General features: G+C 35.3%; 1 protein-coding gene across 1 annotated transcript; it reads left to right on the top strand.

Annotated features, from left to right (window-relative positions):
• The first annotated feature begins 9,863 nt into the window (after positions 1-9,863).
• On the top strand, positions 9,864-12,527 carry LOC126717933 (60S ribosomal protein L44-like). Its single transcript, XM_050419935.1, has 4 exons — positions 9,864-10,044; positions 11,779-11,958; positions 12,127-12,201; positions 12,292-12,527. The coding sequence occupies exons 1-4, from the start codon at positions 10,042-10,044 to the stop codon at positions 12,349-12,351; spliced, it is 318 nt and encodes a 105-aa protein (XP_050275892.1). The 5' UTR covers positions 9,864-10,041; the 3' UTR covers positions 12,352-12,527.
• Positions 12,528-17,747: the final 5,220 nt, after the last annotated feature.

Below are 17,747 nucleotides of genomic sequence, written 5' to 3'. Positions count from 1 at the left end.
TTTAGGACACAATTTATAACATCAAAACCAACCAAATCCCAATATTTTTGATAGAAGATCAAGGACATACCGTCTGGACCTGGAGACTTTGTTGGGTGCATTTGATTGATTGCTCGCGTCACCTCATCTGCCTTGAAATCTGCTAACAACTCATCATTCATTTTAGGAGTGACACGAATATTGATTGCACTCAAATTGGCTTCAAAGGAAGTTGGGAAGTCTGATTTGAAGATAGCAGCAAAATACTCCAAAACTATGCCCTCAATCCTCCCCTGATCCTCCTGCCACACCCCATTAGAATCAATCAGCCCCACTATCTTGTTCTGTCTTCGTCTTTAACTAGCTGTGGCGTGAAAAAACTTTGTGTTTCGGTCTCCCCACTTGATCCATAGAGCTCTAGACCTTTGGTTCCACATCATCTCCTCCCTAAGTAATGACTCATTTATTTCTGCCCTTATCTTCCTAATCTCCTCCGACTTCTCATTCCTGTGTTCCATGGCTTCAAGCTGTTGAAGTTTTGACTGTTTCTACCTCAGAACCTTGTTCACATGCCCAAAGACTCTCCAATTCCATCTCTGCAAATGATCTTGACATCGCCTCAATTTATCCGTGATTGAAAGCCCCACATTACAGCTAAGAGGATCCTAAACTGATTCTATAATTTCCCTACATCCTTCCTCTCTCGTCCACATAGCCTCGAACATAAACCTTTTTTTCATTGGTTTTCTTGGCTGGTTTCGTTTCAAGGCTAGAACCAACATGCAATGGTCTGAAATGGACATTAAGAAATGGTGCACATTTGCTTCCGGGTGCAACCTCAACCAATCTTCATTTGCTACCATTCTATCAAGCCTGAGTTTGGTTTTCTGATCCATGCCACCCGTTACACCAAGTGAAGCGCTGGCCCACAAAGCCCAAATCAAATAAACCACACCTGTCTAAGTAGTCCCTAAAGTTTGCCATCTGTTTACCATCTCTAGCCAAGCCCTCCGATTTTTCATGAGAGTATACAATCTCATTAAAGTCGCCGAAGACAATCCATGGCATTTCACACTGATCTCGTAAAGCTTCCAATAACTGCCACGATATTTACCTCTTCTCTGATTCTGGTTGACCATAAAAACCTGTGGCTCTCCAAGGAGGTGATGATGGACTCTCTCGAACTACCACATCAATGTGAGCATTTGAGCAACTTTTAAAGCTCACATCCACACCCTTCTTCCATAACAGAGCAAGGCCACCGCTCCTGCCATCACTAGGAACAACGATGCCCTGCGTGTAGTTCAGCTTTGCTTGAATCCCTCTTATTCTACTTACCTTGGCCTTGGTTTCAACTATAAAGACCAGTAGGGGTTCACGTGTTCTCACCTCGTCGCTGAGGGTACGAACTGCCAAGGTGGACCCCATACCTCGGCAGTTCCAAGCTATCACATTCATTGGGCTCGGCGGGGCTGCAACGCAGCCTCCGCCTCTCCACCAGCCATCTCTTCTTCATTCTCTAGTTTAAGCTTCCTCTGGTTCGTCCCTTTTCTTTTTTTTCTGGTCAATTGCATTTGGATCCAGCTTTTGTAAAGGAGTTGGTCCATTTCTTTTTTTGCTTTTTGGGCCAGATTCTTCACTTTCACTCTTACCCTTTGATTCCCTAGCCAAACGTTTCCAATGTTTGCTACGTGGGCCTAAAACTTCCGTGGTCCAACCCACTTTGCCATCATACACCATTGCAACTGGGCCCTGTGACACATCAGCTGAGTCCGTGCTTATCGCGTGCACCTTCAAACTTTGCATCTACTTATTTTCAAATTTAAAAGTGGGATCTTCCACTTGCCGTGTGATTTTCTCCCACTGCATTTCTTCAGAAGCCTCGAGTTGTGCTGCTTTCACATCAGTAGCCTTTTCACTAGTTTGTGCTATCAAATCTTTTGCTTTTCCTTCCTTCAGATTGACTTTTCCTTCTTCATGTAAATTTTCTGTCAGATGCATTGAGGAAGCCACTTTTGTTTCATCCCATGTAAGGTTATTGTCACCCCTAGCTTCAAGCCTAGGCACGTGAGTGTTACCTACCTCGCCAACCGCATCAGTTTCAGCAGGTTGTGTTCTCTCCTTTTTCGATCTAACTCCGGTATCACCCCCTCCTACTACGCCTCCTTCCATGCCCGAACTGAGAAAATCCCTATTGCCTCTCCTCATTGGCTCTCCTCTCAGCCAAGCCTCGTATTGCAGCTCCCCCTTATTCTATAGAACATTAGCTGAACTGTCCCGGCAATCCTTTAGACTATGACTGAGCAAACCACAGCTATAACAAAAGTTTGGAAGCCATTCGTATTTGAAGTTGACCCACCGGCTCTCCCCACCTTCTATGGAAACCCGTTTACCCCTCAATAGTCATTTTGTCACATCTATTCGAATTCTTACCCTCAAGCATTTTCCCCAATGGACTCCTGAATTAAGGACATCTACTTCCAAGACCTCCCCAAGTTTTGAGCCTATTGCCATCCCCGTCTCCCTTGTTCTACTCTTTAAAGGCAAGTTGAACATTTGGACCCAAAAGGGTGACCATTTCAACTCTATCTCCTTTGGGGTAAGCTCAGCCTCAAAATCTTGTATGATTACTAACTATTTCTCATAACTCCACGGACTCATATCGATAACTTTCCTTTTGTCTTTCTCATCTCCAAATTCCACCAAGAAAAGATCCTCCTCTATTTCAGACAGTTTCATTTCCTTCTTTAGTTTCCACATTATCCTTAGATTCTTCCGCAAGGCGTCTAGGCTAACGCTTCTGTTTGTGAGCACCTTCAAGACAGCGCAAAATTTCCCTCGTTCTATTGCCACCTTCGTACTACCACTCCCGAGCTCGACATCATCAGCCTCTTCCTCCCTAAACGATAGCTTCTTCCATAACACTTCTAGTTCCTCCGCCATGAAACTCCAATACAGCAGCCCTTTAGAGTTAGGCAGAGAGACACGAATGTCCACCTCACACCACCCGCACTACCAGTGACCTTACCTAAGGAAGGTCAGACTAACTCTCGCAATAGGATGTGAGACACTCACCTGCATCTACAAGCCCAAAAGCCAGAGAGCACGAATTCACAATTGTTAATTTGACTATTTTTCACGTGTCTCAAAAAGACTAAAAAATAGATATTAAAAGAAATAAGAATTGGCCAATTGAGTTAATAAGAAAGATGCTGATACCACAAAATAATTTATAATTTTTGTCACAGCTTGTCCATGTGATAAGTTGTAAGTGGTGAAAATATGAACCTACATAGACCCACTATTTTATTATCACCATTCATAACTTATCATGTGGGTAAGTTATTGTTACCAAAGTTGTGAATTATATTTAGTGGTAACAACTTCGCAGTGTATAATCAAACCTTGAGCTAGTTTAGCCTTGTAGTTGTAGAAGTAGATCAGATGGACTATGTGTTTGTATTAAAATCTAGCGCGCAGCCTTTGACCAAAATTAGGCCTATCCACGGGTCGGTTTTGGACTTAACCTGGACTTGACCCGCCAGAGTAGAATGGAGAGCGGAGGAACCTTAAACCGACCGTCAGAATCAATCGGTCGAGTCAGTTTCGGGTGAGGGTGAGCGTTGGTCGGTCCCCGGAACCTAAAAAAAGTCAAGGTCGTCGGAATTTGCATTTTATCACCAAAAAAGTCAAGGCATAACTGTTTTCACAATAAATTTAGTTGATAAATTATTACTCCTTTTTATCTTGACTTATTACTAATATTATTATTATTTTAAAAGTATTTGTTACATGAATTTTGTTGTAAAAATGTTGAAAGTGCTCGTAACTATATTCTATATATGGAAATGTAGTAATTAATTTTTTTTTTTTTTTTTTTGTAAAACACTTGATACATCATACATAGCGGTCAGCTGTATTTCCTCTTAGTGGTTGTCTTTGTCCTGATCCCTTCCTATGACCTAATCACTAGACTAGAGTCTAGAGAATTAATTAAAGTCTAAAAGACTAAAGGCAAAAATCATAAGATTTTTTTTTTTTTGGTCAAATTATTTAATCCAATCACATTTAATTATTATTTTCATGTGTTTCAAAAAGACTGAAATTTCAATTTATATATATATATAAATATATATATGTTTCTTCTAGAATAAATAGATATTAGAAGAAATAAGAATTGGCCGATTGAGTTAATAAGAAAAATGCTGATACCACAAAATAATTTATAATTTTTGTCATAGCTTGCCCATGTGATAAGTTGTGAGTGGTGAAAATATGAACCTACATAGACCTACTATTTTATTATCATCATTCATAACTTATCATGTGGGTAAGTTATTGTTACCAAAGTTGTGAATTATATTTAGTGGTAACAACTTCATAGTGTATAATCAAACCTTGAGCCAGTTTAGCCTCGTAGTTGTAGAAGTATATCAGATGGACTATGTGTTTGTATTAAAAGCCAAAGCGCGGCCTTTTACCAAAATTAGGCCTATCCACAGGTTGGTTCGGCTTTGGACTTAACTTGGACTTGACCTGCCAGCGTAGGATGGAGAGTGGAGGAACCTAAAACCGACCATTAGAATCAATCGGTCGAGTCGGTTTTGGGTGAGGGTGAGCGTTGGTCGGTCATCGACATCTAAAAAAAGTCAAGGTCGTCAGAATCTGCATTTTGTCACCAAAATCTACATTTTTTTCACTAGAATTTGCATTTTTTTTGCTAAAAATTGCTAGAATTTGGCCAGACCTGGCTAAATCCCACCAGATCTAGTTGGATCTAGTCGAGATCTCACCGAATCTGGCTTTTTTTGTAGTATTTGGCTAGATTTGTATATATGGGTTTGAGTTGCTTGGGTTTTGGAGAAGCAAACCCACCACTCGACTTGCCGGTGTTGTTTCTTGAAAATAGAAACCCACCACCGACTGACTGGACCTTCGGTTTGGGCCGGAATCAGGTCGGCGTCGGGCGGTTTGGCCAAGTTGTCAAGCTCCAATCGAGTCTAAATAGCCCTAAACAAAACCAATGAATCGCAACAAAACACATTGAGAGTAGCATTTGCACATTTCCAAATTGCATAAACAAATAAAAATAACAATATATGTAGAGAGATGCTACGTGTACAATATTTTTACAACAAATTACAGGTGGGTAATTATTATTGGTTCAAATTTGAAACTAACACTAAGATTACTTTTTTGCCCTAACAATAATAACCAGTAACAACCTGCCACTTAGAATTTGTTATAAAAATGTTGTAAACATATCATTTCTCATATATATATATATATATATATATATAAGGCAGGCTCAATAATAAATAAAACAACCATTTAGGGTTGTTGCTGTTGTTAATTGTTAAGTGTGCCCCCCATCCCCTGGCCACAAATGAAATTAAATATATCCTCTCCACACAACACAATGTGGGGACTTTTCTAATTTTCATTTTATTTTATAATATTAATGAATTTTATTAGCTTGTATGTTAAGGGTAGATGTGAGAAACATGAAACACCATGATGATGCAAATGATGTTATATCTCTTTGTTTACAAATATTAAATTGGAAACCAAAATTATTATTATCGTAAGATGTTAAACCATCTTAAAATGTCAAGTTCCTTCTAGTGCTACTATAGTAGAGAACCCAGCCGCACCTGCTAAGAAGAAGACTGAGAAGGTTTTGAACCCATTATTTGAGAAGCGTCCCAAGTACTATAGTGGAGAACCTCAATTTGGATCCCCTCCGTCACTTGTTGAAATATATATATATATATATATATATATATCCTAAGATTATTACTGTTTTGTAGCTAGCATTATTACAACATTAGCCATAATTTATATTTAAATCACATGAATAACTAAATGGTCTTGTGACTTGTTTAAATTATTTAATAAATCACGTGATTTACTATATGCGAATGACCTTATTAACTGTCACATGAAGAATTTAAGGAGATATCTTCAATCCAATTGTAAGAAAAATTTGTACATTATCTAACTTGTAGGCTTATCATAAATTTTTTTTTTTTTTTTTGAGATTGTTACAATATGCTACTAATTTCGTAGCTCGAATTCTCCCCCCATTAGAGCATCCACATCCGGATCTCATATCTCATCTTATTTTACCATCTCAAAAAGCTACTTTATCAATTATACCATACCATTTTACAATACACCCAACATCCCAACTTTTATTTTCCTATTCTACTCATTAAAATAATATTTTTACACAATAAAATAATATATCCCACAATTACCATCATTTACAATAAAACACATTATTTTTCTTTCTTTCTCTTTATTTCTGTTCAACAACCACAATCACCACCACTGGCGCACTACACACACCTGACCCCGCCACCGCCACCGCCAGCAACAACCCATAATCTACCGTCAACACCCAAAAAAAAAAAAAAAAACCCAGGCAGTAAACCCACGCCGCCACCCACTGACCCAAAACCCACTCCGACGGAGCCACAAACACCCACCCCACCGTCGGCCCACCAGCCATAACCACAAACCCCAGTAGCTGAACCAAAAAAGAAAAACACAATCCAACGGCAACACAGCACAACCAAATCCAGCCAAATCAAAATCAAAATCAAAATCAAAATCCTAAATCAAAATCAAAATCCAAAATCCAAAATCCAAAATCAAACCCATCTGTTCTCACCAGCAGCGATGGCGAGAGAGAGAGGGTCGCCCGTCGCCGTCTGGATTCATCCCAAACCCGTCATCATCATCATCATCTTCGACCCAAACACCAAACGCCAAACACCACCCAAACGCCGGCAGCAATGGCGAGAGAGAGAGGGTCGCCCTTCACCGTTTGGATTCATCCCAAACCCGTCATCATCATCATCATCTTCGACCCAAACGCCAAACGCCAAACACCACCCAAACGCTAACCCAAACACCACCCAAACGCCACCCAAATTCGACCCAAACGCCGGAAACCCACGACCTCCACATCTCCACCACAGCTTTTCTGATCGAGCCTCCACGTCGTTGCCTCCATTCCATTGAAGAAGAGAGAGCAGGAAGAAAGAGAGAGAAGGAAGAGAGAGAAAAGAAACAGAAAAAATGAGAGAGGAGAGATAAATTTACCGAGATAAATGAGAGAGGAGAGAGAAATGAGAGTATTAAAAAAAAAAAAAATTTATACCATTCAGCTACAGTACCATCTTACATTTGAGATGGTACTGTAGCTAAATCTCAATTTTTTTTTTTGGCATATTGCATATGGCCTTCCCATTGTTGAGCAGTTTTGGGGCTTAAATGCCAAATGTTCCTAACATTTGGCATATACAAGCCCCACTGCTGATGCTCTTAGACCCTTAAGTACTTTGTGCATGAAGAGGCGTCACTTCCGCTGCAAGACCCTTGGCTATTATATATACTAGTGAATAATCTCGTAATATTCACTGGTACATTTAAAAACAATCACAATTATGCACATATATGACTTCAAAATATACCTGATGTTAGAGCTACAACTTACATATTTTTTAAGCCATGAGTTTCTAAAATATGTAATGATTTCTCACTATATGATTTAGAATTTAATTGAATTTGAACTCTTCGATTTTTTCACTCAATAATTTACTTGCCAAAAAAATCATTAAAAAAAAAATATAGATTGGACACGTGACGCAAATTTGAACTCCAATAATTTAGAATTTAATTGGATTTAGACTCTTCGATTTTTGCACCTAATAATTCATTTAACAAAAAATTGACATGTGACGCAAAATTTGACTCCAATTTAGAATCTAATTGGACTTTTTCTAAACTTTGGTTTATATGTGTGTATATATATATATATATATATAAAGACTATTAATTTAATGCCAAGCATTTTCGTAATTCAAATTTTGATTTCAATTTATGCTAAGTATGTCATTCTATCTCTCATTTTGTACCAAGTGTCTTTACATATAGATTCATGAATCTAAACTTAAAAAAATATTGGCTCGTTTTATATATAGGTAGATAGATTCATATATATATATATATATATAGTTTTTTTTTTTTTAATGAAAGGCAAGATATTATTATGAAAGCAACATATACAAACAAAAGGCCCCCCTCCTCTAACAAAATACGAGTAAGACTTTGAGAGTAGTGACCCAACTCAAAAGACTCGAAAGACAAAATGCTTGAGGGATCATTTAGGGGCTGTTTGGATTGCCAATTCTCATAACTCAATTCTCAGTTTCCATAACTCATAACTCAAAATGGTGGGACCCATAGCAAAAAGGTTGTTTGGTAAACGATAACTTTGTTTCCATAACTCATAACTCAATGGCAATATTGTAATTAAACACACATAGGAGACCCACAGCCGCAACTTTTGACCACCTTTTGACTTTTTTTTTTTTTTTTTTTTATAGCTTCGGTGAGTTTGGGTACTGAAAAAAAAAAAAAAAAAAAAAAAATTTGCACCGGCTGACAGGTATGAGCCCACAAATAGTGTGAAAAATATTGAGTGATGGAAATTGGGTGATGATGCCAAACAGATGTGAAAAATTGAGTGACGAGTGATGAAAATTGAGTGATGAGATTTCCTTAGCCAAACAGCCCCTTAGCCAGCTCATGAGTAGCATGTAGCATAATTTGCTTCTATATGAGTCCAACAGAATAATATGTTAACTAAGGACCTAACTGCAACAATAAAAGACATAACATAACAATGCAGCCTCCAAATATGGTCTCTCAAAATGCATCTTTGATCTCTCAAATGAAGACTTGACAAATTAGACTTGACTCAATAACCCGACATGAACTTGAGATTTTTGACTTATAAAAACGAGTTGACTTGTGATTCAACTTGTTTTTTAAATATTTTTTTTTATATTATAAAAATCAAGTCATATAAGCTAGGAAATCACTCAAAATGTTAAAACATGTAAAGGTAATATGATGTCAACTATCTGAAGGTAGTGCCTATGTTGTATCATATAACAACCACCAGATCGTTTTCTTTCTAGTTTGGCCATGGGAAAGCAAGACTCAAAGAAATCGAGATTAAAATATAAATTATGAGAGTACTAAGTAGCTTAGATTGAAACATCTCCACATCCTTTGGTGTGATTAAGGGCTCGTTGAATTGGTTTAAACCCCAAATTTTTGCAATAAAATGTCATTGTTAGTCTCATATATTGCAAGTGACCAACATTTGAAATGGAGAGTCAAAAGAATGTGCCTCTATCACCTAAGAATAACACTAGAGTTATGGGCACTTATTGTTCTATTTGTTTTTTTATATATGTATTTTTTAAAAATTGTAGATTTATTTAATGTATGAAATTTGTACAAAATCAAAACTACGTCGTCTTTGTATAGTTAATGGCATGTCACCTAAATTTCATTGTGATACTATCATTATAGAACTTTGAATTGTGTAAACTTAGGAATTTATGTATTATTTAACTTTTATTTTTAAATATTTTGTTGTTTTTGACATTTAAAAGTTTTTTTTTTTTTTTCATGTGAAAAATTATGGGTTGACTCATAACCCAATTAACCCAGCGCACTTACAATTTGTTTAGGATGATTTATTTTTGACCCAATTAACTTGACCTGTTTGTAAGCTCTACTCAAATATAAGCTATGTTTGATTTTTTTTCATTTGAATTTTTAAAACTTAACAATTTAGTCCTCCCATTTAGTTAAAAAATGGTTATAGTTAAATTTTCAAATAAAAATTTATGAAAACACATAAAGGGGTTATATTGTTATATTTTAAAAATTCGTTGTATAAAACTAAAATAATAATAAATAAATAAAAGGAAAAAATCTTATATTAAAAAGATGAAGAAAAAAAAATACAATTTACCTCTTAAACAAGAATTCAGAAAGGAATAGGCTATAATTTGAGTAGGATTAAGGATTGCACCTGAATCTGATATGCTTTTGACCCGAAGAAATGGGTCCGACCCGTAACGCAAACCCTAGCTATTGTTGCTATAAAACCAAGTAAATCGCAGTTTGGTTTCGTTCCTTGTTCACCTCCCTAGCTTATTTGAAAGCGCCTCCACACCGCAAATCGTAGCAGCCATGGTACTCTCTCTCTTAAAGCCTCTTTATTTTTTTATTAATCTCTAATTGTGTTTTTTTTCTCCCTCTGCTTTTATCTCCTGTTTTGTTCAAATTTATTTTCTCCTTCGAATACATGAATTTTTTTGGATTGTGGAAACTACTTTGCTAACCCTTGAAATCTATTTGGTTTCCAAACTATAATTTGCTCAGACTTTCACATAAAATTGCCTTTTAATATATGTTTACATGCTTGTGGAATGTGAGCTTTGATATCTTTTGCATCAAGGTTGATGTCATGTGTTTTACTCTCCATTCTCCAATGCATTTTTTGACAGATAAATTGAAATGGAAAATGGAAATTGTGTCCTTCGAAAATATATGTTATATGCTTTATTAGTTTTTTTTTTTTTTTTTTAATAGATAACGAAAAATTTTATTAAGAAAAAAATAGTCAACCCAAGTACATTGGAGATGATGTTTCGATATCATGTTATTCTTTATTCTTCATGGGCTGCTCCTATTGGTGGGTACCCTTGGGGCAATGCTGCTATATGTCGTGAAAGCTTGAGTTTTTTTAATATCTATTTTTAATTTATGCCATATTTTATGTGAAGATAGTTTTCCGCATTTTCTTGTGTTTTCAAAAGAAAACTGTCTCTTAACTTATAGAAGTCCATAAAATATGTAGTGACTAGTGAGTATTTTTTAATGATGGTTTGAATAAGCCCACGATATTCCAAGTTGTTGCATTATGTAGGAAATCGGTTGGTTTCAGATTGTAGTTTTTGGGCACTTATTAGCACATGTTCAGAAGTTTTGGGTACTTAAGAGACCCTATTGAGGAATAAAATTTGACAGTGATGAGGTTTTAAGTTCATATAAATTGGTGCAAGATAACAACTGGAAGAATTGACTTTAGAATAAGAAAATTGGAGAGGAGAGGCATCCATTGGGTCTGTGTTGTTTGGTAGTCCAAATTTAGGATTTGACATAAAGGCTTATGTTATGTGAACAATAAACATTTAATTGAAAAAGAGTTCCTACAAGTTAAATCAAACTAAAGAGAGTGCCAAACAGTGGCAGAAGGTGGAGGTCAGTAACAAAGAGTGCTATTCTAGATGATATTCCTCCGAATTAAAGGTGCTAGTCACGTTGGAAGATTCAGCTCCTAATTTGATGATGATGGTGTAATTTCAATAATTTCTTATAGTTGTATGACTTCAAATATTTTAGGCCAAACTGCAATCTTGGGGTACATCTGTCATAGTTATTGTTCCCTAGTTATGCATTAAATTGTCAAATTTTTCCTAAGTCCAAACTATCAATTGTAAATGAGTCTCTCAAGTCTCAACTATTAATTGTAAACTTATTCCAACTTCTAAGATGAAGTCAATTTTATTTTTAGACGTTGACTTGGATAAGCTTAAAATTGTGCTGATTTTGCAAAGGTATGAGATTAAAACAATTAATAGTTGAGGGATGGAATTGACATAATTAAATACACAAAGACGAAATTGCAAGTAATATTTATGAGTTTCAATTTATTTTTCTGACATGAAATGAGTTTTTGATGAAGATGATATGTGGTAGCTCCTAATCAAGATTGATGGTTTTTGGGGTCATTTTTTACTGTTTCGTTGTATGTTCTGCACATGATTTGAACTTTTAATCTTATATTATATAATGTTTTCAGTCTCCATTTCTGTTAACCCCTTTTCTTTCTCCCTTTGAATTGAACTGTGTTGTGTATTGCAGGTGAACGTTCCTAAGACAAAGAAGACATACTGCAAGAGCAAGGAGTGCAGGAAGCACACCTTGCATAAGGTTACACAGTACAAGAAGGGCAAGGATAGTCTTGCTGTTCAGGGAAAGCGCCGCTATGACCGCAAGCAATCTGGTTATGGAGGACAGACCAAACCTGTCTTCCACAAAAAGGTCTAAGTATAATGTGCACTTGTGTGAATCAATGCTTAGAACAAAAGTTATGGAATCATAAGTCTGAAATTAGTCTTATACCTTGAGGAGATGAATTAATTTTAGTTTTGGTAATGTTAAGATCAAACCATTGTAAAGTCTGACTCTATTTTTCCTTGCTCTTAACAGGCAAAGACTACGAAGAAGATTGTGCTAAGGTTGCAGTGCCAGAGCTGCAAGCACATGTCGCAACATCCAATTAAGGTTAATGACTTTTTTAGGCATTTCCAGATGTTATTTACCTATTTTGTTCTAATCTTTTTGTTAACGCATGGTGTTGACCTGTACTTGCAGCGCTGCAAACACTTTGAAATTGGGGGTGATAAAAAAGGCAAGGGGACATCTCTTTTCTAGATGCGTTCTGTTGGTTGTATTTTATTTTGCTTTACTTATCAATCTTGTTGGAGCTTGAAAGCTAAAATTGGATAATTGTTCAGTTTTGTTTGTTAGTCTAATTTTGTAGTGGAACAGCAAGTTGTTTCTGATCACCATTTATGATTACTGTTATGGTTTGACTGTTTGAGATTAAATTTTGTTAAATGTCTTCCAAATTTCATGGGGGTGTTAGCGTCATTGCCGAAAATAACTTGCCATAAGTTGGTGGAGATACAAACCTTGAGAAATCTCATTCACATATATAATTTTGTACCCTTCGGGATGTCTTTAATCACCCTTGAAGTGAGGCTGAAATTGCACTTCTACACGTTGCACAATTTTTTTATTGGTTTGTTGAAGTTGCATGCTGAATGAATGTACATAAATTATTTTTTCATTAAATAATTTTTATTTTTATATGTATAAATGTTTTGATCTAACATTACTAATTATTATTTATTTATATTTTATTAATTAATATGATGCTACCGGAGTCTATTAAGATTTTTTTATTAAAATATCATTAGCACAATAAGTTATGTGTATTTATCTATGAAAAATGACAAGGGTTATCTCTAAATTAGTTTGAAGCTAAACCTTTTAAAAAAAAATTATATCTTTTTATTGGATGTTAATTTTAAAAATTTAATTGTTAATTTGTATACATTATATGTTTCTAAAACACATGTTAAATTTTGTCCATATCGAATGTTATTTATTATTTGTTCGACACAATTATTTTTTATGCACAATTTTAGATCATTTAAACATTTGATTAATAACATAGTTATTGATCATTTGATAACGTAGTTTTTTTTTTTTTTTTTTTTAAGGGATTTATGACATGGTTATCGATTTTTTATCTTGAAATTTTGTAAGAATAGATGATATGATATAATAAAAATAAGACAAATACGAGCCACAAAATTGATACTAACCTAAATATTACTACTTATTTTGAGAATCTAACCATTGAAATTTTGTTAAGTTGTATTTATTTAGCATACAATTTAATGATTAGATTTTTAAAATAAGTAGTAATATTTATTTTATTAAGTAAGATTATAGTCCTAGGTTATTATCAATTTTGTAACTAAATTTTGTTATTTTGAAAAATATAACCGTTGAATTGTATTTTTTTACGCTCTTAGTGTGTGTTGGACAAAAATTATTTTGCCAACTTATTTTACTATTCAACTTATTTTTGTTACTATTTATGGGCTCTACACAATTTTTGGTATTATTCATGGGTTTCATTGTACTACTTTAGCTAACTTTTACCTTTATCTACAATACTTTTAGTAAAAAGTTTTTAGTTTCAGCAAAATAAGCGGATTTCAAACAGACCTTTAATACACTTGTCAAATTCAGTGTTAATTTGATACAATTTACTATATAATCTATAAATTTATATATTGTTGAGGTTTAAAATATTACAAGTATTAAAATCCAAAACTAATGGACCCTCAAAGATAAGAAAGGCTCAAAACGTGAGCTAAGGCCCATTTAAAATGGGTAAAAGGAAGCCCAAGCTCATGAATGAGTAAGCCCTGAGCCTTAGAGAAAGAAGAAAAAGCAAAGGAAACTTACCCAGCCTTTGTAAGAAGACCTCCCAAGAAGCCTAGAAAAAGACTAGACCAAGATACCCTAGAGTTGCCAGAACCAGGGAGGGGATCATCGGGAAGTGCATGAAAGAATTAGCTGGGAGTTGGACAGCTCTAGAAAACATGTTCATGGACACAAGGAATGAAGAAAGACGTCTCATCAGCCACCTACAACTTGAAAGAAAAGCTTTGGAAACAAACAATAACTTAGGAACCGGCACCTCATGAAGGAAAGCCTAGTACATTGGGAAGAGCAGGAAGGTGAACCATGAAGGAAGGTGGTCGAAAATCTTTCATCTTGACAATGAGGAATCTACCTATTTGAAGAAAAATGACAAAGGGTGAGACAACAAAAAAGGGGCTCTAAAAAGTTTCTTTAGAAGTCTTGAAAAGAGAAATAAAAGTCAGCCTCATCAGGACCCCCCAAAAGGGAAGGTCAGCTAGGAACTTTTTGTAGGGAAACCTCAAAAGAAAAATATAATGAGGAAATGACCAGTCACTAATGTTGCTGACACAACATTGGTTTTGGTACCCAGGGTAGCAAATGGAGGGAATCAATGGCACACAAAAACCCTAAGAAGGTACTATAAAAGGAAGATCAAATGTGCGTTTGGATATAAATTATTTCTACCCATGTCTGCATTTCCAGCGTTTTACTCTTTTTTTTTTTAGCACACGTTTCAGGAGACAAATTTCATTGTTACGACTACTGGTCATGAACAGTAGCCGTAATATTTGACTTTTCAGCACATCGGTGAGTGTTGTGCACTATTCACGGGACTCACAAACCTCACTTTTCAACAACTTTTTCATTAAAAATGGGTCACACGTACTATTTACACATTTAAAAATTGTTTTACTATAATATTTTTAGTTTTCAACTGTATCTAAATGGACCCCAAGTCATTAGCAAAGATCACTGAGCAACAATTGATCAGAGCAAAAGGGGCATTAGAGAAAGTCATTAAACCTCATAAAAAATAGAGAAAAGTCATAGATACTATGAGAAATAAGGTCCAGGTCTTGGAGGATACACTTTGATTCAAAGGGATTCAAACTTCACAAATCTTGAAAGCCTACAAAGAGCTATCCAAGTCTGTGACTTTTGAACTCATTTGAACTTCGTGGCATATCTTAGTGAGAAATAGGGTCCAATGTATTAAAAACTCAATATAATGACAATATCACTTTATTTTCTAAAGATCCCTGACGTCCTTATTTGCACCTTTTAAAATAATTATTTACCGTTCCTTAGCCATTTATTTTACACTATTTATATATTTGCATATATGAATGTGTATGTGTTGTAGGGCTCATGTTTTGTGTACAACATGATTCGTAATCAACCCAATATAGTTGCAGTGAACCAAGCCTAGTTTACCAAACAACAAATACAAAAATCCTTTGGAGGCCTAGGATCCTCGTCACCACTTGGGCCTAGGTACTGTCCAAAATGAGAACTTACATATATAATGCATAATTTTATACAATAAAAACTTGAAATTTAAACAATTTATTGATTTATTGATGATATAACTAGTGATTTTTAATTTTCTAAAATTTTTGGAAGCATGGAGTAAACAAGAAGAATATGTAATTCTATGGTGGATTTGTCAAAATTCACATTCAATAAAAATATATTGAGAAAGATTGTAGTATAAGATTATAATTAATTTTGTAGCTAAACTTTTATCTTGAAAAGTTTGAATGATTTCTTTTCAAATTGGAAAGAAACATTTTTCCAAAAATATCTTTTGTACCATGAGTATGGGAGTAAATTCATGCAAACTATCTTCTCTATCCTCTATTTTTTTTTCAACCGAATAAATTAATTTTTCATTTTTTTGCTTTTTAGGTATCACAACTATTTATATGATGGAAAATAAAATCTTTTTTATTCTCTTAGTTTTCTTTTTGTCCTACCAAATTGCAGTCTAGTTCTTTAGGTGCTAAATTAGACTCTTTAACTAAATTTAAACACATTTACATTCAATTTAGTTCTCTCTAAAAAGGTAAGGAATTGTATCCAAGTTTTATCATCTTTTATGGACATTAACCTATGACCAACAAAAATCAACCTGGTTCACTATTTATTATGTAAAACATAAATTGTTTTAACAATATAAATTTGTTAAAAATTATGTATTTCTAAATTTGCTTTGATTTTATAAAATACATTATTAATATTTTGGTTGATTTATAATGAAAATGCATGGAACATATCTGTAAGTAATTATTATAACTTGATTTTAAGAAAAAATATATTATAATTTATGATGTAGGGGGCAAAAACCGTAACCAAGCCCTATTTGTTGAGAATGGGCTAGGATAGAAGCTCAATACAATTAATTTGTATAGGTGGATGGTTAAATTTCACACTTTGATCTCTTGTAGCCATGGGTTGATAATTAAAGAAGGGAGATTAGCAAAGATGACAATACATACAACGGATTAGAGCAGGAAAATAGAGATTCTTATTTAAGCCTTTCCTCGAGTTGGCCAAGGAGCAATTGTTCTTAAGAAATACACTTCTCGGTGTTACACTGGTTTCTTTCTCTCTGTAATTCTCAAATTCTTTCTCTCTCTTCCTACTTTTTTCAATCCCCTCTTAGGGAGGACCTTACTTACTATTTATAGTAGTTTGGATTACATCCCAACCTTCTACTGAAAGGGCTGTTGATATCTTTTTGAATACTTGTCCTATCACTGCCTTATTAGTGGTAGTAGAGTAGGTTGCAAGCTGTGGGGCACAGTTCAAGAGTCATTTCGACATACATTGATCTTTTTCTCTCTATAATTCTCTAATTCTCTCTCTCTCTCTTCCTACTTTTTTCAATCCCCTCTTAAGGAGGACCTTACTTACTATTTATAGTAGTTTGGATTGCATCCCAACCTTCTACTTAAAGGGTTGTTGATCTCTCTTTGGATACTTGTCCTATCACTGCCTTATTAATGGTGGTAGAGTAGGATGCAAGCTGTGGGACACTGTTCAGGAGTCATTTCGACATTAATGTAGCAAACTAAGTTGGTATAGTATATTAAATGTGGAGTTGATGGATACTTTATATTGAAGTTTCCTCCTGCTATTACTCGCACGTCATTACAATTCTCCTCGACTTCTAGCCTTATGACTTTTGTGGCTTATCTCCTATCTCTCGAGAAGTATTTGTTCCTCGAGCTCTTTGGGCAAGTTGGCTTTCTTAGTCTTCCTGACCCTATTATCCTAATTGGGCTGAATTTGATCTGATAAATAGTTGGACCCAGTTATACCTTGGGTGGATCCCCTTGATAATTCCTTCTCTTCAAGCTTCCCCCTCAAGAGGTATTTTATTTATTTATTTATAATAATGTGGGGTCCAGTAATCGGCGGGCCAGGCCCGTTTGCTAATGAAGGGTCCAAAGGCCCAAGCCTAAAAAGGTCATGGCCAGAGTTCAAGAATAGTGTGGCCCAATTGGCCCGGAGAAGCAGCCGAGGACAGTGCAGTCCTCGGCTAACCCAAGAAAAAGGGCAGAAAGGTAAAGGGGCGTGCTCGAAGGGGAAATCTAAAATATCTAAGAGAGGCTTCCTTTGCCACCTTCCCCATGCATATCTCTGCGCCTAACAGAGCCTTATCCATTAACTTTATCAACAACTCTCAATGACTTAGGTCTGAGACTGATGGGACAAGTATCAGTCTCAGAAGGGGTCGACCCTACACGTGGACGAAGGAAATTGAACGCATGCGAGTATAAAAGAAAAAATATGTAACCTAAAAGAGGGGCTCCTTCAGT

The sequence above is a fragment of the Quercus robur genome, chromosome 3 (assembly GCF_932294415.1).
Source record: "Quercus robur chromosome 3, dhQueRobu3.1, whole genome shotgun sequence".
NCBI lineage: Eukaryota > Viridiplantae > Streptophyta > Magnoliopsida > Fagales > Fagaceae > Quercus > Quercus robur.
Note: the sequence above shows the minus strand (reverse complement) of the source record. Positions and strands in the feature narration are given on the sequence as shown.

Coding starts and splice junctions, on each gene's coding strand:
- LOC126717933 (XM_050419935.1), top strand. Junction 11,959..12,126: donor AACCTGTCTTCCACAAAAAG/GTCTAAGTATAA, acceptor TGCTCTTAACAG/GCAAAGACTACGAAGAAGAT. Junction 12,202..12,291: donor TGTCGCAACATCCAATTAAG/GTTAATGACTTT, acceptor CTGTACTTGCAG/CGCTGCAAACACTTTGAAAT.